Below are 20897 nucleotides of genomic sequence, written 5' to 3'. Positions count from 1 at the left end.
TCAGCTGCCGTTTTCTGACAACAATACAAGGTGATCACATGTAGCCCAATTAGGAGGGAAACTGCCATTGGAGCTCAATTATTGCCTGGGTTATCGTGACTCCCGCATACCGGACACGCTATACCCCCTTCATCCATGTCCTTCTGTGAGTACCCCAAAGGGAAAGACACTTGGGAGTAAGAACAGACAGCAGTGAGTCCACCACAGGCCCAGAGAAAGTTACTAGTAGGACCCCTTGCTCTGTAGCAAGGTCTATCACCACTCCAGCCTGCTTACATGTAAGCTTCATGTGACTCGTTTGACTAAAGCTGAATTCACAGCCACTGTCTGATTTGCCTGACACAATCAAGGGGGATGCAGACTTTCCTTAAGATTTTTCTCCTTGACCATTTATTCTCTATTTCCTTGACTATTTATTCTCTATTTCTTTCCATATGTTGGTTACTGTGGATTCATTGATCGAAGTAGTGTGTACTAGTCTCTGGAGAGGATACGCCTAGGGCTACCCATAGACTCAAAAATGCTCTAAGAATAGGACCTTTTGTAGAAAGCTCCTTTCTACTGTGGATCAGGCAAGTTGAGTCTTATACAATGACTGGTCAAACTCAGAGAACTATTGCCCCCTTTTTGACAGTTTCAAAGCCCTATATCCTATGGATGCAGAATTTAATGGAGAATGATCTGTCCCCACTGTGGATCCTGCCATCCAAATTCTGAAACCACCATCCATTTGGATGGTATCCCTTCCTTTAAAGATTCAGTCGATAGACCTTTGGAGACTGTTCTAAAAAAAAACCCTAGCCGGCCCTGCCCTACAGCTAGTCATTGTTACCCTGGCTGCCCAAACTATAGATAACTGGGCTGGAGAAACTCATGATGACAACTCAAATCTGCAGTTATAACTTTTACCTTAGCCCCTAGTATTCTGTATGGAAGCCATGAAGAACCTGATCTGTCAGATCTCCAGAAATGTCTTTACTTTTTGTGCTGCATGTAAACAAAGTGGTTCCCCAGTTGTGGGACTTTATAGGCACTTCAAACACATAACCGATAAATTGATAAAAATAGATATGTATTTTGAATCATAAGTAAAAGACAAGAAACATGAAATTCACATGATATGGACAACTGGAAATACACCAACTGAAACGATGATGATACAGTCTGGTATCCTCCACCCTACCCTTTACTTTTTGTACATATGCACATAATCTGATTCAGTGTGGAAAAGATCAATTTTTTTGTATACCTTTTAAGGGTGCTTTTCTTTTGCAAGTCCCTTGATAAATATATTGAGGCCGCTAACAATGGGAGAAGCCTTATTATTCAGCCTTACAATTCGCTCTGCAATATGTAGCTCTTACTGTATGTATTTCATCCAAACACGTTTCTCAGATGCAATCATTTACTGTGGGTCCTTTTCATTGTGGCAAACCTTCCCTCTCTAAGCCCTCTGAAGCTGATAAAAAGCCTTTTTCAAACTAAAGGTTTACACCTTCCTATAGAAAAGAGATGTCCCGAAAAAGAAAAACTCTTTTTCAGGAGATGCACCATTGTTCTTGATTGCTGTTCTCTCCTTCCCTCTCTAATTATTCACACACTTAGGAATAGAACAAGATTTCTCTAACGCTATTCTCATTTTGTAACATTTGTTCGTATCATTTCCTAATGGGGAAAAAAAATTCTGCATTTACTGACCTCGAAGGCTTTATTACTGTGTTAACCACTTGCCTACTGGGCACTTTAACCCCCTTCCTGCCCAGGCAAATTTTCAGCTTTCAGCGCTGTTGTACTTTGAAAGACAATTGCGCAGTCATGCAACACTGCATCATTTTTTTTTTTTCAAATAAGAGCTTTCTTTTGGTGCTGAACAAACAAAAAAAGACTGAAATTTTTTAAAAAAAAAAAAAGTTTTTATAGTTTGTTATATAATTTTGCAAACAGGTAATTTTGCTCCTTCATTGATGTACGCTGATGAGGCGGCGCTGCACCGATTGGCACTGGTGGGCACAGTTGCTCTTCCTCGTCAGGACCGATGTCCCTCTGACAGCAGCCGGCGATCGGCTTTTTTCTCTCCTCACGCTGACAGAGCGAGGAGGAAAAAAAAAAAAAAAAAGCTGATCTCCGGTTGCTGTTTACATCACATGATTGGCTGACAGCTGATCACATGGTAAGGTGGCGGGGACCAGTCCCTTATTCCGATCTGTGATCAGCCGAGTCTCATGGACTCACTGATAACAGCGAGTTGAGCGCGCCCCACAAGGGGCGTGCAGGCAACTCATGAACGGGAGGACATAAATGGATGCCCTCCTGGCAAATTTTAGGTCTGCGCTGTAGAAGTCTTTTCGGCTATAGTGCAGGTATGAAAAAGTTAAGATATATTGTTATGAACTATTGTAGTAGTCTGTCTTCCGCAGGACCCCCTCTAATTCTATAGTTCATTTTACAGACTCCTTGTACAACTGCACCCTTGAGATAACTAGTGTGAATCCTCAGAGTTTGTTGCTATAGACCTCTGTCATCCAATATTGGACAGCTGCTGCTTTTACTCTCTCAAGAGAGAGAGTGTGAAAAAGAGAGGTTTGGGAGCTTGCAATAACAAGGAAGTAGAAAAACACAAAAAGAAACCATTTCATGAAAAATTGATTACAGGGCCAGTAGTGGATGTCTATGGATTCTTTTTTACGCTTTGTCCTGAGCCCTAATGCAGCATTTCACTTTCCCTCCAGGGATTCAGTTCACCAGATTTGACAGTTCCAGAGCGTTGTGTTTAGTCTGCTCCACTCTGTCTTGGTTTTGTCCTTGGTGCAGGACAATTTATGGCTAAATTGTATCAGAAAAGGTTGCAATCTCCCTATTCCCAGGGTTTATTTGGTGATTCTGCTTCCTGTCCACCTATAGTCAAAAACAGCTTGAGCACTTGCCTAGCATGCTCAGCCATCCCTCTTTAGCCTATAGATACATGACTACCCGGGCAGGCAATTTCCTGATATCCTTAGCACCCATATATTCCCTAAGTTAGCGCATTCCTTCCTTGCGTTGAATGTTCCCCTTTACATACCCATTCAGGCAGGTTGATTCTCCTGCTTGGTAATCTTTTGGTAAAACAGCTTCACCGAGTGGGCTAAAAGGAAACCTTCATCTGAGTTCCCTGCTTGTCCCTCATTATATTGTCCTGTTCAAATGTATGGCATTTTATTTAGAGCCCTGTGGGTCCTTGTGACCTTATAAAGGGGACTGTACCTCAGCACCCGCTGGGACTCCCTGCAGGACCACGTAGCCCTCTCAGGTTTAATCCTTTTAAATAGAGAGATTCCTTTGTGGGATAAGATCCAATCATTCTCCTCCTCCTGTTATCAGCAGTGGTAACCTTATCTTGGACTTCTTTTTCCACTTGGGATCAGGATAGCCAGAGGCTAGTGTTCTCCTTACCTTCATGATGTTTCTTGTTGTTCCTTGACACCTCCCACATTTTGCTGCCATGTTTGGCACATATCTTGTCCTTTGATCCCCTATGGGTCAAGCATGCCATTTATGGTTATGCACTATGTCCCTGTTGGATCCTGCCCCCTTCCTCTTTTAGTTCCTGACTCAAAGGTCTCTTTCCTTAGAGCTGGGTGGCCATTTTGCCCTCTTTTTTTTTTTCTCCCCTTTTTTATAGCGATTCTATCCTCCAGGAACAGGTCCCTCCCTCCCTGAACCCATTAAAATTGGGATCTGGGACCTATGCAGTACATAAAGTCTGCACCCTTCCTTTAAGCGGGGGCCACTCTGCATTTTTTTCCTGCATCCAAAACGGTTAAAAAATTAATTTAGGCAATTTATAATGGCGCACATAGCTGCTTGACCTGTTTTAGATACATCTACCCACTCACAAAACAGTTTCTATTTCACAGTGAAGAAGCTGATGCGGGTTCTGCACCTAATTAAATAGCGGCTGCTTTCGCTATAGAAACTATTTTTATGCTGACTAAAATACACTGTCCCTGATATTACAAGGGATGATGTTTATTCCTTGTGATAACAATAAAGTTGATATGAAATTGTTTTTTAAAACAATTGCTCACACAAAAATACCTTCCGTATGCACACGTAAACAGTGATTGCACCACACATGTGAGGTATTGTCGCAATGTCAGAGTTAGAGCAATAATGCTAGCCCCAGACCCGCAACATTAAACTGGTAACCTGTAATGAAATTTTTTTTTTTAGATATCGTAGTTTGTCACGATTATATGGGCATATACAATTTTAAAGCGTGACATGTTGGGTATCTATTTACTTGGTATAAACATCTTTTATATTTCATCAAACAATTGTATATATTATATTGTGTTTTATGTGCACTAAAGTTCATTAAAGTGTATTTTTTCCTAAAAATTTGCATCTTTAAAAATGGCTGTGCAAACATCAGGCAACATTAAAAAAAAAAGTTGTTTTTTACGTGCATCTCAGAATTGGCCTGAGGATGTAAGGTGGTTACCCTGGGGTTGAGGGTTTTTAATGATCTGTAATTATCTTATCATTTTCTTTAGACTTTCCTGAAAATCAGGATGACAGCATTCGCAAGATAGCAAAGTACGTCTTGGAGAACCGTGCTTATACATGCTCACACCCTTTGGACAGAACATTCTGAAATGTCAGCCACAACCAGAAGAATCCGTTCTAAAATGTGATTGCTATAACTAAACTCTGATTATTAATATGTTCATCTACCTTTATTTCTGCTGCGGTTTTTTTCACTTTTGTACAGTTAATATCCCTATTACTTTTTGTAAGTTCTAATGCAATATAATACAATGCAAAGTTCAAATGCAAAATAATACAATGCAAAAACCAAAACCACTGTGCCTTCTTTTCTTAGGTATTTATTATTTTTAGTCCTGTTTGTGTGTATAGGACTAAAGAAAGTTTTGGCACTCTCAGAATAAAATACATGTATAAAACCATAGCTGACTAATTGTATAAGAAAGTTACCCTATGCCTATACACAGAGTACCCTGATATTCCAGTAGCAGTGAATACAATTAGACAATTCTGTCATATTTGGCAATGACTGCTGCCCTTGTACTTGTCCTGAGGTTATTGTATATGAAGAAGAAAACCTTCATGGCTCTGGATTTGTATGATATTTTGCGAGTCCTCTGCCACCTTTGTTACTTGAGCTCCTCTGTTGTCTTGTGGCTGTGACTTTCTAACAACATATAAGTTCTTCTCCTCTTGGGTTATTTCCTCGACTCTCCTCTTATGAAGAAATGAATGACTGGTAGAAAGTAAGCTGCATGAGAAAATTCACTTTTAGTTCATAGCCAGAGAAACACATTTTACCTTTAGAGCTAGCGGCAAGGAAGTAAAGCCGGCCATACATGGATCAAAAATTGGCCGGGTCAGCAGGTACCAGCTGAATTTCGATCCATGTATGGGCACCCTGGTTCTACTGAAGTGGATTTACTGCTTAACCACTTAAGCCCCGGAAGATTTTACCCCCTTCCTGACCAGGGGGTATTTTGCGATTCGGCACTGCGTGACTTTAACAGACAATTGCGCGGTCGTGCGACGCTGTACCTAAACAAATTTGACGTCCTTTTTTTCCCCACAAACAGATCACCAGATTGGTGGTATTTGATCACCTGTGCGATTTTTTGATCACGCGCTATAAACAAAAAAAGAGCGTCAATTTTGCAAAAATAACAATATTTTTCACATTTTTTTATATGAAATTCCCCCCAAAAAAAAAGTAAAAATCAAAATTTTTTAAAATTTTCGGCCAATTTGTTTTATGCTACCTATGTTTGGTAAAAAAAAATTGCAAAAAGCGTATTTTGATTGGTTTGCGCAAAAGTTATCGCGTTTACTAACAAAGGGAAAGATTTTTGTCATTTTTGTTGTTTTTTTTTTTAACGCGTAATGGCGGCGATCTGCGATTTTTTTTGCGGTACTGCGACATTGGGGCGGACAGATCGGACCCTTGACTGACATTTGTGACACTTTTGGGGTTACCAGTGACATTTCTACAGTAATCAGTGCTATACATATGCACTGTTACTGTAAAAATACACTGGTTGTGAAGGGGTTAACTTTATTTGGAAGGGAGGGGCTGTGTGTATCCCTAGGGGCGTGCTTTCTACTGTGATTGGCTGTGGCTTGAGCTGTAAGGACACTGATCAACGGATCTACATACTAGATCCGTTTTATCAGTGTCTTTACAGCGAGGAGAATGACAGGCAGCTTGTTTACACAAGCTGCCTGACATTCTCCCTCTCCCCCGCCGATCGCCGAGTGACCGGCGGACATCGGGTCCGCTGGTCACACGCGCGGGGGGGTCCGTGACCACGCGGGAGCGCGCCTCCGGGGGCGCGCGCTCGCTCCCTAGACCCTCACAAGCTAGTGACGTAGCCCTACGTCACTTTGCCTGTGAGGGGCTGACTGCCGACGTAGATCGGCGTTAGGCAGTCGGCAAGTGGTTAACTTCTGTACAGCCACCCAGTGAGGTTTTCCCTAATCGATAAGTGCCCCTAGCTATAGCTGGCAGCATTGATTATTGAATTCTGATGGCGGGAAGGTTCCCTGCTCTCAGAACACAATAGCATAGTGGGAGGATTCCCCTGAATGTGTGGATGGGGGAATCCGGATTTTTTTTTTTTATGTGGGCTGCATCAGAATGGTCAAACACTAGCCGGATCTACAGCATACAGTCTTAATTTTGCAAGACTTCATAGTATATATAAATATTTTTTTTGGCACAAAGAATATGCAGCACCTACCAAATAATCTTATGGACATTTTTATTTGAGACTTGATTCTATTAAATCAGTTCATTAAGGTGCCATCAGTATAAATATATATATAACGGAAAATTCCTATCAGATACTTACCGTAATTTTCCTTTCCTGATGGTCTCCATGGCAGCCTACGTGTGGGTTAACCCTGCCTCCTCTCCAATGGTATTGGACCCCCCCCCCCCTCCCATAAATTTCAGCTTGTAGGTACAGCCAGTGTTCTATATCTTAGCTGAATCCAAGACCAGATGTTGGGAACTCCGGCTGCCTTGGAGACCATCGGGAAAGGAAAATTACGGTAAGTATCTGATAGGAATTTTCCATTTTCCTGATAGTCTCCATGGCAGCCTACGTGTGGGAAATAACTAGCCCAAGCCACATGGGTGGGAATGCTTTAAACAAAGAACATTTTTATTAAAATTATTAGCAGACAAGACAGTCAGGCCAAAATTAACTGAAGACAAGGAGGCTGGCTCCACACAGTAATGGGTCATAAAGGTATTGACAGAAGACAAGGAAGCTGCTCTACAGACTACTTCTGGAGCCACGTGATGTGAAGCCATCCAGGACATCGAGATGCTTCTCGTTGTGTGGTCTGTCACCGCCTCTAGAGGAGCCAAACCCTCTGCACTGTATGCCTGTTGTATAGCTGCCACAATCCAGGCTGCAATAGACCTCGACAAGGCCCGCTTCCCTCTGTTCCTGCCTGAAAAGAGGATGAAAAAGTTGTCTGATTGCCTGAAGGTAGTCCCTTAAAGTTTTACCCACATCCAGGGGATAAGGTTCAGAATCAGAGGACCGAAAGGTAGGAAGAACAATCTCTTGGTTTTCATGAAAGATTGATGTCACTTCGGATTGGAATTGAGCCCCCCGCAAGGAATGGTTCTTTGTGACCAAGGTAACTGATCTCAGAGACTCTTTTGGCTGAAGTGATTGCCACCAAGAAGACTGTTTTAATGGTAAGATGGAGTTTATCGGACCAGTTCTTGACAAAACATTAAGAACGAGAGAGGAAGGTCCCATTTTGGAAATCTTGGTTTCCTCTGAGTCCTGAGTCTGACCGCTCCTTTGAAAAATTGTTGGACAAGTGAATGTTTGGCCCAAGGAACACCAGAGAAAACAGACAAGGCAGATATTTGGACCCTGAGAGTGCGTACTGAGAGAGATTTATCTAAACCTGCTTGAAGAAACTTTAGTACTTCCTGTACTCCAAACTTTGAGGATGAATTTCCCTCCGGGTATGTGAATTCTAAGAATCTGGCCCAGACTCTGCAGTGAACCTTATTCGTGCTTGGTCTTCTAGAATTCATCAAGGTGGGGATGACCCCAGGAGGGGTATCCAAGGGATTCCAACTGCTCCCTCTCAAGAACCAGACTGTCAGCCAGGGCAGGGGTGTAGTGTAGTTCCCTGCGAGAGAAGGTTCGGTCTGAGAGGAAGGGGAATCGGGCTCTGATAGCTGAGCTGCAGGAGAAGTGGGAACCATGGCCTGTTCGGCCACTATGACGATGTCCACATCTTCTGCTTGGAGTCTTTGCAGAAACTTGAGGATGATGGGAATCGGAGGAAAGGCATATGCTCTGCTGAATTCCTATTTGTCAGTCAGAGCATCTATCCTGCAGGCTTGGTGACACCTGCTGCGTGTGAAGTACTTCTCCAATTTGTGGTTGCAAGGAGACGCAAACGGGTCTACTTCGGACGAAACCCCCCCAGTGACAGAATCCATTTGAATTCGTGTGTGTGTGGAGAGACTACTCGTTGTGATTCAACTGGACTCTGGAGAGAAAGTCTGCCTGGACATTCTGTGGTCTGGGAATGTAGACTGCTGAGATGTTGGTCAGATGGACCTGTGCCCATGTCATGAGTGGATCTAACTCTTGCAGAAGGGAGAGACTCCGGGTTCCACCTGGTCTCTTCAGGTAGGCCACCACCGTGGTGTTGTCCATTCTGAGAAGTACGGATTTCCCCTCTACTAGATGACGGAAAGCTTAAAGAGCCAGAAAGGCTGCACGGAGCTCCAGGATATTGGAGACAGGGGGTGTGAGTTTGTGGAGACCACTTCCCTTGAGTCACTTCTGCCATGCAATGGGCTCCCCAACCAGAGTTGCTGGCGTCTGTTGTAATGATGGTCCAGGAAGCGGGAACTAAAAAATGGCAGTTGAGCAGGTTCTTGCGTTGAAGCCACCATAGAAGGCTGTTTCTCATGTTGTGGGAAATATAGATACGCTGCTCGTGCTCCTCCGGATTCCACTGAAGATGAAAGCCTCTTTGAAAAGGCTGCATCCGCCATAACGCCCACTTGACATAGGAGTTGTTGAGACCATAGTGCCTCTCAGGAAGGAGGAGGAGAGAGCTGGAATAATCCTCTCTCGTACTACCGGAATTTTTTCCAGAGGTAAGGAAATTGTACCTCGGACGGTGTTGAATTGCGCCCCCTAGACTAGGTGTTGAGTAGGTTCTAGGTGGCTTTTCTGTAGATTCAAAAACCAGCCGAACTCCGTGAGAGTTGCAATGACCTGATCCCTGTGGGTCAAAAGTTGGTCTTTGTCTTGGGACAACAGGAGAAGTTTGTCGAGGTAGTGATGTAGACGTACGCCTTTTGTCCTGATTAGAGCTACTGCAGCCAGGAGGATCTTGGAAAACACCCTTGGAGATGTAGACAGACCAAAAGGGAGGCAGGTGAATTGAAAGTGCCGATGCTCGATTGCAAAGTGAAGATATTAGTGGAACTTCACTGCCACAGGCACATGGAAGTATGCGTCTTTGAGATCTATTGATGCTAGCCAATCGCCTGGGAGCACCGCCTTCTGGATGGTAGATAAAGTCTCCATCTTGAACCTCTCGTTCTTTATGAACTTGTTAAGATAGGTGAGGTCTATGAAGGGCCTTCAGGATCCATTCTTCTTCTGTACCAGAAAGAGGGGTGAATATATGCCCTGAATCCTTTCTCGATCGGGCACCGGAACTACTGCGTCGCAGGCCACCAAAGTGCTTACAGTCGAGCAAAACTTCTCTTTTCTCGCCCTGACAAGGCAAGCGGGTGGGTATAAACCTGGGAACAGGATCTGCTGAGAAAATCCACATGTGGCCTGTGGACACTGTCTTGATGATCCAGAAGTCTGAGATTGAGGCCGCCCAGACATGCTGAAAGTGGAGCAGACGCACCCCCACCTGGCAGGTCTGAACGGGCCCAATCTCAAAAAGACTGAGGCTTCCTGCCCAGAAGGAGCTGAATTTCTGGCTGTTCTATGGGAAGATGCCTGACCTCCTTTCCAATTCCTCCTAAAATCTCGACCGGGTCTGTAAGAGCGGGCATCTCTTGAGCGCTCTGAATATTGTTTTCTCGGTTGCGACTTCTTTTGACCAAAAAGGCGCCTATCCTGAGGGAGAGAACCTGATTTTCCCCCAGTAGCGCGTGTTATGGCGTTATCCAATTTGTGCCCAAAGAAGGAAGAGCCTTCAAAGGGGATTTTGCACCAGGCTTGCTTGGAGGCTGGATCAGCCAGCCAGGTGCGCAACCACAGGGCCCGTTTAGCTGTAACAGAGGATAGCATTGTCCTGGACAGGAGACAGAGGACATCAATAGAAGCTTCTCCAAGAAAGATTGAAGCCAGCTTAAGCTCTTGAATGGGGGAGCTTTCAACTGCTTCATCTGAGATATAGCCTAGCTTTATCTCCACGTCAGAAACCCAGGTTTCCATGGCCTTGGAGATGGCTGCCAGCGCCAAAACAGGTTTGCAGGCCACACCAGCCGTAATATAAAATCACTTCAAATATAGATCATTCTTTCTAGCTAGGGGATCTTTGAAGGAAACTGCAGAGTAACATGCTTCGCCAGTCTGGTGACTGCAGTATCAACCAGAGGAGCCGACTCCAAATGACTAACGTCCTCCGACTTAAAAGGGTAAAGCTTTGCCAGTTTAGAAGATAGAGAGTATTTGCTGTTCCCTTTGCTCCATTCATCCGTTATTACATCCTTTAACTCCATAAGGAGTGGGAAGTTCAAATGCTTTTTTCCCAAATGTTTGAAAAACTTCCGCTGTTTCGTCTGCGGGGTTACAGGATCTTCCCATTTCAGCGCTTCTTTGCTCGCTCTGATAAGAGGTGAAACAAGAACAAAATCAAAGCCCCCAACTACACCCTCCTCTTCTGAGTCACTTTCTGAAGACCTTCCGGAGGCAAAGCTCAGCTGAGAGGGGCCTTGATCTTCAGGGGCTTCATCGGGAGAGCTGGTTGTAGAAGGACCATGTGCGTGACTAGTGCCCCATTCATTCAGGGACTGTTGAACTACCAGCTTTACCAGGGACTCCAACCTCTGGTCTTCAGTCTCCCTCTCACTGGCTGTGCAAACAAAACAGGGCTCACAAAGGGACTTGTCCTCCGGGATATGTGCCCCACTACCCCAACAGCCTCTTTAGGACGCATGGCTACTGTGGCGGTGTCTGGAGGAGGAACTTGAGCATCTCCTCTGAAGCCTACTCCCTGTCGGAGACTCAGGGCATCTGGACCTGGAAGATGAGTCTCTTCGTGGCCTGACAGGGTCTCTTTCTTGATGAGCTGGGGAGAAAGAGAAATCCAGGGAGACACAGGATTTAGCCATGAATTATGAGCCAGCACCACCCCCCCCCCCCCCCCCCCGAATGTACCAGCACCCACCTGTTGTGAGAGGGCTGGCCACAGGAGGGCGGTGACGCAGGATCCATGCTTCAGGCAAAACCACAACTGACAAGGGAGAATACAAGGGGTCAGGAACAAGCAGCACTGAGCCATGTAGCGTCCCCCCCCTCCACACCGCCAGCATCATGCAGGACCCGGCAGACCAATCCCCACATACCTGGATCACTCAAGGTAGAGGCACAGGGAAGCTGTCGCTACGCCCACAGTACTTACCAATAGTACTGGGGTTGACAGCTGTTTAAATTTCACGCCAGGATGACGTCAGCAGTGACCTGGCCGCGATCCCGATCGCGGCAAACTGCGCGAGCCAGGAACCAGCAGTTTGCGTTCCAGCAGCTATTGGACCACTAGCACCAGGGAAGTAAGAAGATACAGGCACATATAATAAACAAACATACTGCCATGGAGAGCAAAGCGTCCATTTTCAGACCCTGCCAGGATGTCGCCGGCCAAATGGAGCACTGCACAGAGCCAGAGGGGATTTTTAAAGTGCCACTTACCCGCCCATGGCTGGGCCCTGGGCACACAGACACCGCTGCTCAAATCCTGAGGTAAGCTGGCTATCCTTCATAGAGGTAATCCATTAGGGTCCTTGGAGGAGGACAAAAAAGGAACACTGGCTGTACCTACAAGCTGAAATTTATGGGAGGGGGGGGGCCCTATACCATTGGAGAGGAGGCAGGGTTAACCCACACGTAGGCTGCCATGGAGACTGTCAGGATATATATATATATATATATATATATATACATATACATACACAGAGTTGAAAACAATTTGACATCCAAATCCTGAATCCGCACACAGTGAAAATGGGGCACCCATCACCCAGAGGTAAGACGAAAAGTGGTATTAAACCGAAAATGAAAAATGTAATATATTGCAGCCTGCCAATCATTAGCTGTGGTGGCTGCATTAAGGGGCACCTTTGGACAGCAGCATTATCAATCTGGTAGGAGGGGAGTGTGAGATGTACTAGTAGATTTAGATAAACCAACAAATTGAAGCCAACCGTCAGCTTACACTTTATAACCAATTACTGCAAACATTAATTTTCCTTTTGGGAAAAAGCTTTTACATAAAAGTGGATAAATGTAAGCGCCCCTCCTGTGTTACATGTATTGTCTCATCACTTCAAATGACACATTCTGCTGGAGAGTTTGTTCTTTTGAAAAACAACAGACTTACTGGCCAAATCACCAAACAAACCGTCTAAATAAGAAGGCTAATGCAGTAAATCAAAGCTAAGAAATGGTAATCTTTAATATAATACATTTTTGCTTTTGGATAACCACTTTAAGCTTGCCAGAGCTTCAACCTCCCAAATAGAGGCTGAAAATGCATGCATTACGATGAATGGATGATGTAAGACAGAAAGATGGCAACTTGGGACCTACAGTGGGGACCGAAAGTTTGGGCATCCTAATAAAAATTTGTATTAATGTGCATAAAGAAGCCAAGGAAAGATGGAAAAATCTCCAAAAGGCATCAAATTACAGATTAGACATTCTTATAATATGTCAACAAAAGTTAGATTTTATTTCCATCATTTACACTTTCAAAATAACAGAAAAAAATGGCGTCTGCAAAAGTTTGGGCACCCTGCAGAGTTAATATCTTGTACTGCCCCCTTTGGCAAGTATCACAGCTTGTAAACGCTTTTTGTAGCCAGCCAAGAGTCTTTCAATTCTTGTTTGAGGTATCTTTGCCCATTCTTCCTTACAAAAGTCTTCCAGTTCTTTGAGATTTCTGGGCTGTCTGTCACGCACTGCTCTTTTAAGGTCTATCCATAGATTTTCAATTATTTTGAGGTCAGGAGATTGGGAAGGCCATGACAAAACCTTCAGTTTACGCCTCTTGATGTAATCCCCCGTGGATTTCGAGGTGTGTTTAGGATCATTATCCATTTGTAGAAGCCATCCTCTCTTTAACTTCAGCTTTTTCACAGATGGCATCAAGTTACCATCCAAAATTTGCTGAAATTTTATTGAATCCATTTTTCCTTCTACTCGTGAGTTGTTCCCTGTGCCACTGGCTGCAATACAACCCCAAAGCATGATTGATCCACCCCCATGCTTAACAGTTGGACAGAGGTTCTTTTCATTAAATTCTGTGCCCCTTCTTCTCCAAACGTACCTTTGCTCATTCCGGCCAAAAAGTTCAATTTTAACCTCATCGGTCCACAGAACTTGTTTCCAAAATGCATCAAGCTTGTCTATATGTTCATTTGCAAAGTTCAAACGCTGATTTTTGTGGTGAGGACATAGAAGAGGTTTTCTTCTGATGACTCTTCCATGAAGACCATATTTGTACAAGCATCTCTTTATAGTGGAATATTGTACCACAACTCCAGTGTCTGCCAGATCTTTCTGGAGGGATCATGCAGTCAAACGTGGGTTTTGAATTGTTTTTCTCACAATCCTGCGAGCTGTTCTGTCTGATATTTTTCTTGGTCTTCCAGATCTTGCTTTAACTTCCACTGTTCCTGATGACAGTCATTTCTTAATTACATTCCGAACAGAGGATATTGACAACTGAAAACGCTTTGCTATCTTCTTATAGCCTTCTCCAGCTTTGTGAGCGTCCACTATTTTCAGTTTCAGTTTTCTAGACAAATGCTTAGAACAGTGGTTCCCAACTCCGGTCCTCGGGACCCACCAACAGGCCAGGTTTGCAAGATAACTAAATTACATCACAGGTGATCTAATTTGCTGCTCAGTGATTGCAGTATTGTAGTCTGCATCCCCCAAGGTAATACTTAAAATCTGGCCTGTTAGTGGGTCCCGAGGACCGGAATTGAGAACCACTGGCTTAGAAGATCCCATGGTGCTGACTGTTGGGGCAAGGTCAGATGAGTCTGGGCATTTAAAACCTTTGAGATTGACATCACCTGGTCTTCCCAGACGATGATTGAGAACAATCCATGACACTGGCAGGTCTCAGCCTTGCAAAGGGGGTAGTGCATTCTATAAATTCTGCAGCGTGCCCAAACTTTTGCAGACGCCATTTTTTTGTTTTCTGTAATTTTGAAAGGTTTGATGATGGAAATAAAATCTAACTTTTGTTGACATATAAGGATGTCTAATCTGTATTTTGATGCCTTTTGGAGATTTTCCCATCTTTCCTTGGCTTCTTTATGCACATTAATACAAATTTTTACCTGGGGTGCCCAAACCTTCGATCCCCACTGTAGCTTGCAGCTTTGGATCACACCAGACAACACTGGATTTGCTGGACATACATTTTTTTTTTTAAGACAATGCAGAGAGATATGGGTAGAGGAAAGAAAAAAATAGTGAGTGAATTTCCTTGGTAACCCCCTTTTCTCTTTCATTCATCAACAGACACAGCTCCTCATCTTCATGACTATATGGGTTATACTGCCTCCTACAGGAGTAGGACGCTAGGTAGATAAAAACTTGACCATGCCTATGGGCAGTCCCAGGGGGTATACTCCCACTCTCTGCTTAAGGTATTCTGTTTTTTTCTAAGAGTAAGAACCTAGTCCCTTGCTGGGATCTCTGGTCCTGTCAATTTTTTTTTCCCCTCTTTTTATTATTTTGTTCCTGTGTGATCTACAATCAAGTGTCAGACTGGGCGACAAACTGGATAATCTAGATCCTTAGGGTCCCCCCAGTCCGACCAGTGAGGACGTGCAGACCGCAGCTCCCTGCTAGGTCCGTCATGACATAGCCCTGGCCTGCAAGTTAAATGTCTGCGAGGGCGCATACAAATTGGCTTCAGCCTGAGTCACAGCATTTCCTCCTGGCCGACAGCACCCACATTATGATGGAGCGGTGGTCTGTCCGGAGCGGTGCCCACCCTGTTCCTGGTGTGGTTAGTAGCTGCCCCCCCTACCCCTGGGGTGTTGCACTGGTGATTGGGTGGGGAGCGTGCCGCCGTTGACCAAGCGATCATTCCTAGGGAGGGGAATGAGCCTGGTGGGGGCGCTTGCCGGGGCCCCCATTCTAGTTGGGATTGTTTTTTTTTTTTGTGCTGCTGGGTTCCCCCCATGAGCCGCCATTTTCTTGTAGCTTTTCAAGCTACAGATCGGCCATGTTTGTGAAGCATCGGCAGCCATTTTCTTGAAGTTTCCAATTGAAAATACAGTAGCAGCGGCCATGTTTTTTGGAGCTGGATGAGCGGTGATTTAGCAGTGAGAGCCTCTCCTCTGCCTCTAGTGCTGATCCCTGGATGTTCCTCTTCTGATTGCTGCATGGTGTGCAGTTAGTCAGGTGGTGGTGAGTCCTTTTGTGGGGTTTTCTCTCCCCCTCTCTACTATTGCAGCGGTAGTGCTCTGTGCTGGGCCTTGGGGTGCCACAGCACTCAAGGAGTCCATGGAGCATATTTCAGCACCTGATCCCCTCTCAGCAGCTGTTAGGTCCTCCGGGTCCCAACAACTGAATGCACTGAAAGCGGTCCTGGAATCCAAGGTAGATTTGGTCCTGGGCAAACAGGCTAGCAAGGAGTGTCCACCACCTTTACCCCTGTTTCCTCTGGCTCATCAGATCCAGAATCTGATTCGGCCGCCGCAGATCCGAGTTACCTTTCAGAATCTGCATCCATGCACCTCACGTGTTAGGATAGTGAGGATGATTCCTCTGCCTCTCTAGCCGCACATGAAAAGGCACTAGTGGATGCACTGATTGAATCAATGCAGGAAATCTTAAAGATGGAGGATGCAACTAACGCAGCATTGGAGGGCGCAGGTAACCTTTGGCGGTCCTCAAAAGCGGCAAAGGTGTTCCCCTTTCCTGCCTTCTTTGACAATATTGTCTCAAAACAGTGGGGGTGCCCGAAATTCATCATTGTAATCCCTAAGCGTTTTTCAATGTGGTACCCCTATAAGGATTCCCATCTTTAAAAATGGACAGTTCCTCTGGTAGTGGACTCCCTGGTTTCCAGGTTGAATATAGTCACCGTATTAACGGTTGGAGAGTGCCTGGTCTTCACAGATCTGGCTGATAGGAGGTCGGAGGCCTTGACCCGCCATATGTTCACTGTGGCTGGTTCGGGACGTAGACTGCTTTTTACTATTACCCTGGTATCGCAAGCTATGACAGAATGGGCAAAACTTATACGCCGGGATCTGGAGGGTGAACAGCTACCCCCTGCCTTTGCGGAGCTGGTGGATCAGTTGGTCAAAGGGCTACAGTTGACGCCGCTCCCTTGATTTCCAGACTGTCGGTGGTCCTGTGGCGTATTATCTGGCTAAAATGCTGGTCTGCGGACCAGGCTTCTAAGAAGGCCTTATCTGACCTTTCATTTGTGGGGGATGGCCTGTTTGGGGCTTCCTTGGATGACGGCCTCACAGGGGGAAAGAGTACTCTTCTTCCTCAGGGTTCCAAGAGTAAGGAGTCCCGTCACAGGCAGGGGCCTGTCTTTTCGGCTCAAAAACTGCCTTTTCATCCCTCAGGGTTTCAAGACAAGGGATCTAAGCCCTTCAGGGCCTCGGCTGGGGGTTCTAAGAGGTCTTGGTCCAGCAAGCCCCTAGCCGGTTTTGCCAGACCTGCAGACAAGACCCGTATCTGGAGTGGGGGAGGGACATCTTTGCTGGTTTCCGGATCTGTGGACCTCCTTGATCCAGGACAAGTGGGAAAATAATTTCTTCTCCTGTACTGGACAGTCATCACTACAGACGCCAGCCTGTCCGGGTGGGGAGGCGTCCTCGGCACATAGTGTGCTCAGGGGGTCTGGACGCTGGAAGAGTCCAGGCTACCGATCAATGTACTGGAGCTCCCAGCAATCAGACTTTGTCTGGATCATTGGACAAGTCGTCTCCAAGGGTGTCCGGTACAGATTCAATCAGACAATGCCACGACCGTGGCCTACGTCAATCACCAAAGGGGAACAAGAAGTGACCTGGCGGCTCGGGTAGTAGCATTCTAAGGTGGGAAGAACAAATCGTTCCAGCCCTCTCTGCTGTAAACATTCCAGGGGTGGAAAATTGGCAGGCGGATTACCTCAGTCTACAGGCGTTAGAACAAGGGGAATGGTCACTTCATTCGGAGGGGTTTCCAGTGGGGTACTCAGGAGGTGGATCTGTTAGCCTCTCACCTCAACAGGAAAGTGCAGAGGTTTGTGGCACAGTCTCGGGATCCTCTAGCTGACGCCAGATGCATAAGTGGCTCCTTGGAGTCAGTATTGGCTGATTTACGCCTTTCCTCCTCTCAAGCTTCTGCCGAGACCTCCTGTGCAGGATCGAGGCAGAAGGGATTCCAGTCATCCTAGTGGCTCCAGACTGGCCTCGAGGGTCTTGGTACGCCAATCTGGTACGATCGGTCGCCGATGCTCCTTTTGAGACTGCCTCTCAGGAAAGATCTGCTGTCCCAAGGGCCAATCTTCCATCCTGCTTTACAGTCGCTGCCTGTGACGGCTTGGCTGTTGAAAGCCAGGCGTTGAAGGATAGAGGGTTGTCTGAACCTGTGATTCCTATGCTGTTAAAAGCTAAAAAATCTACTTCAAGGAAGATTTACCATCGTACTTGGAAGTCATACATTGCGTGGTGTGAATCCCTCAGGGTTCACTCTAACTCCTTTTCAGTGACTCTGATCTTGGCTTTCCTCCAACCAGGGGTTGAGCAGTGCCTGGCCTTGAGTACCATCAAGTGCCAGGTCTCGGCTTTGGTGGTTTTCTTTCAATGTCCATTGGCCACACACTCCTTGATGTGTACCTTTATCCAGGGAGTGAGACACTTGGTTCCTCCTGTGCGGTCTCCGTTGCCACCGTGGGACCTCAATTTGGTGTTGTTGGTCCTCCCTTTGAAAATATTCGAGAGGTTCCCCTGCTTACGTTATCCCAGAAGGTTGACTTTTTGGTGGCTATCAATTCTGAGCGCAGGGTGTCGGAGCTGGCGGCGCTATCTTGTCGTTCACCTTACCTGGTAGTTTACAAGGATAAAAGGTGTTCTTCGTCTATGTCCGTCGTTCCTTCTGATTTTTTATTTAAATGAAAGCCTAAGCATCCTAAGAAAAGTGCTTTGTATACCTTGGATGTTGTCGGGCAATAAGTGTGTACCTGGCAGCTACAGGGTCTTTTAGAAAGTCACACTCACTATTTGTCCTCATGGATGGACCTCGCAAGGGGCTGGCTGCTTCTGCTGCAATTTCCAGATGGATCAGACAGACTGTGGTTCAGGCTTATGCCATTAAGGGTCAGGTTCCTCCTTTCCCTGTTAAGGCGCACTTTACTCGGGCACCATCATCAGGCGTCAGTGATGCAGGTTTGCAAGGCGGCAACCGGGGCGTCTGTACACACGTTCACAAAGTTTTATAAAGTGGATGTGTTGACATCTGCAGATGCTTCTTTTGGCCGCAAGGTTTTGCAGGTTGCTGTTTAGAGGACTTGTCCTCTTTAAGGATGTTTTATATTTTTTCAGGGGAGTTCCAATTGTTGATAGTTGGGCTCCAAGTTACCATGTTTAGCCTTGGGGGGAGTTTTTTCTGCTGTTCCCACCCCTCAGGTTTGACACTGCTTTGGGATGTCCCAATGGTCATGAAGAGGAGGAGCTGTGTCCGTCAATGACCAAAAGAGAAAATGAGATTTTTGACTTACCTTAAAATCCATTTCTCTGATGTTCATTGATGGACAATGGCCCCTCTTTGGAGTTGGGTTTTTTTTTTCTTCTGACACTCCTTGTTACAAAACTGAATACCTATAGCAGAGAGTGGGAGTATACCCCCTGAATGGACACACAGGGCAGCAGCTCGCCTCAGGTGCCCCATTAGCAAGCTGCTTGCAAGGGACCCCAGAAGAAGAGAATCGGGTCTGCTCTGTGCAAAACCACTGCACAGAGCAGGTAAGTATAACATGTTTGTTATTTTTAAACCAAAAAAAAACCCCAGAGACTTTATCACTTTAACCTACATTCCCCTTTACTGTGCACTAGTTATGAGACTGATGGCTCAAGGTCTCAAACAGCAATATGCAACCAATCTTTGTGTACATCCCAATCCCCACGTCATCTATGATTTGATAAACACATTATTTTATTTCTAAATGGAACTGACAGCTGCTTCTGTATTACTTATTACTCACCTTTAAGGAAATGTTCTTCTTTAAGAAGATAGTACACAGGTGAAACACATTCACATGTGTTTACCAACCTGTACAATCAAATGTAAGCCTCATACAAAAACAGAATTTAGGTTGGCAAATTAAGAGACAAATACTGACACTGGACATCTAGGTATTAACATCTGACACTGAGTCAAAGTGAGCTAGAAATACTAGTTCCTTGACATACAGTGCCTTGCAAATGTCTCCCCCCCCCCCCCCCATTGACTTTTTACCTATTTTGTTACATTACAGCCTTAAGTTCGATGTTTAGTTAATCTGAATTTCTCTATCGCTCATTGACAGACGTAGTCTTCTTGATTCTCAAGAGCTGGGTTATGTTGTCTCCGCAGGAGTAGGACTAGGCAGAAAGACAAAACGTTCTGGCTCCACCTTAGGGGCAGTCCCTGAGGGTATATCCTCCCTCTCTCTGCTACAGGGAATCAGTTTTTTTCTGTCTAGTCAGGAGTAAGGACCTAAGTTCCTTGCTGGGATCTTTTGGTCCTGGCAAGATTTTTTCTTTAAAAAAAAAAAAAGATTTTTTAGGCAGTTTTTCTCCAGTATTTTTTTCCTGTGAGATCTTCAAGCAAATACGCCGGACTGGGCGACACTAGTGGTCACCCCAGCCGGCCTACGAGCGCGCGCAGACCATTGCATTGCGCTTGGTCGGCCGCGACACATTCAAGTAAGTATGCGGGGCCGGGCGACGGGCTGGGTGTTGAGATCCAGTGGTCACCCCGGTTTCTGCCTACGAGCGCGTGCAGACCAGAGCTCCGCGCTGGGTCGGCCGCGACGGAGTCCCAGTGGAGGGACTGACCTTGCGAGTTAAAAGTCTCGCTTGGACGCCAGGAACCAGAGAGTCGAGGTGTCCGGAGTGGTCCACAACCCCCTACCCCGGTGGAGAGGGTATTGTGAAGAGAGGGTGCCTGTCGGTTCGGTATGGTGAGTAAACGTTCCCTTTTTTCTTTCCTCGTTATGAGGCAGTATGAATTATGGGCCCCTCCATACATGGTCAGTATATATCTGACACTAAAAGTCCCCCTGGTAAATACAGTATGTGTTTGTGGGAAGTGGACTTGGTTTGAGAGCTAACACTCTACCCAGCAGACTGTAGCATTACAGCAGACATAGGAGGTATAATCCTACCTTATTTGTAGTGTATCTCCTGTAGATCAATAAATCGCCACTTAGCAGAGATGCAGGTGGATGTGCTGGGAAAAACGATTTCGGCGGTCCGCCGCCATTTTGCCGTAGACCAGGTGCATGTATGTCCTCAGGTCACGCCGGCCGCCATGTTTTTGGAGTCTAATGTCTCCTGTATGGGGGCGGCCATGTTTCATGAGCCCAGCTACCTCGTGGAGAGCTGGGAACGCCGGAAGGCGTACACA

At 45.7% G+C, this 20897-nt stretch overlaps 2 protein-coding genes across 4 annotated transcripts in view; one reads left to right on the top strand and one right to left on the bottom strand.

Annotated features, from left to right (window-relative positions):
- ACAD9 (acyl-CoA dehydrogenase family member 9) overlaps positions 1 to 4795 on the top strand; it is a 195686-nt gene extending 190891 nt beyond the window's left edge. Inside the window, exon 18 of the mRNA XM_082266167.1 lies at positions 4536 to 4795. Within this exon, the coding sequence (XP_082122293.1) occupies positions 4536 to 4636 (101 nt within the window). The 3' untranslated portion in view covers positions 4637 to 4795. The remainder of the gene's footprint in view (positions 1 to 4535) is intronic.
- Positions 4796 to 4990: 195 nt separating this feature from the next.
- CFAP92 (cilia and flagella associated protein 92 (putative)) overlaps positions 4991 to 20897 on the bottom strand; it is a 194734-nt gene continuing 178827 nt past the window's right edge. For 2 of the 3 annotated variants that reach the window (XM_082265897.1, XM_082265898.1), the window contains exon 17: positions 4991 to 5278. In XM_082265897.1, the coding sequence (XP_082122023.1) occupies positions 5083 to 5278 (196 nt within the window). In that variant the 3' untranslated portion in view covers positions 4991 to 5082. The remainder of the gene's footprint in view (positions 5279 to 20897) is intronic. The other variant, XR_014225599.1, reaches the window with a different exon arrangement.

The sequence above is a fragment of the Pelophylax lessonae genome (assembly GCF_965119305.1).
Source record: "Pelophylax lessonae genome assembly, chromosome: 8".
Lineage (NCBI taxonomy): Eukaryota > Metazoa > Chordata > Amphibia > Anura > Ranidae > Pelophylax > Pelophylax lessonae.
The sequence above is the reverse complement of the archived record's forward strand: the minus strand, read 5'-3'. Positions and strand labels throughout refer to the sequence as shown.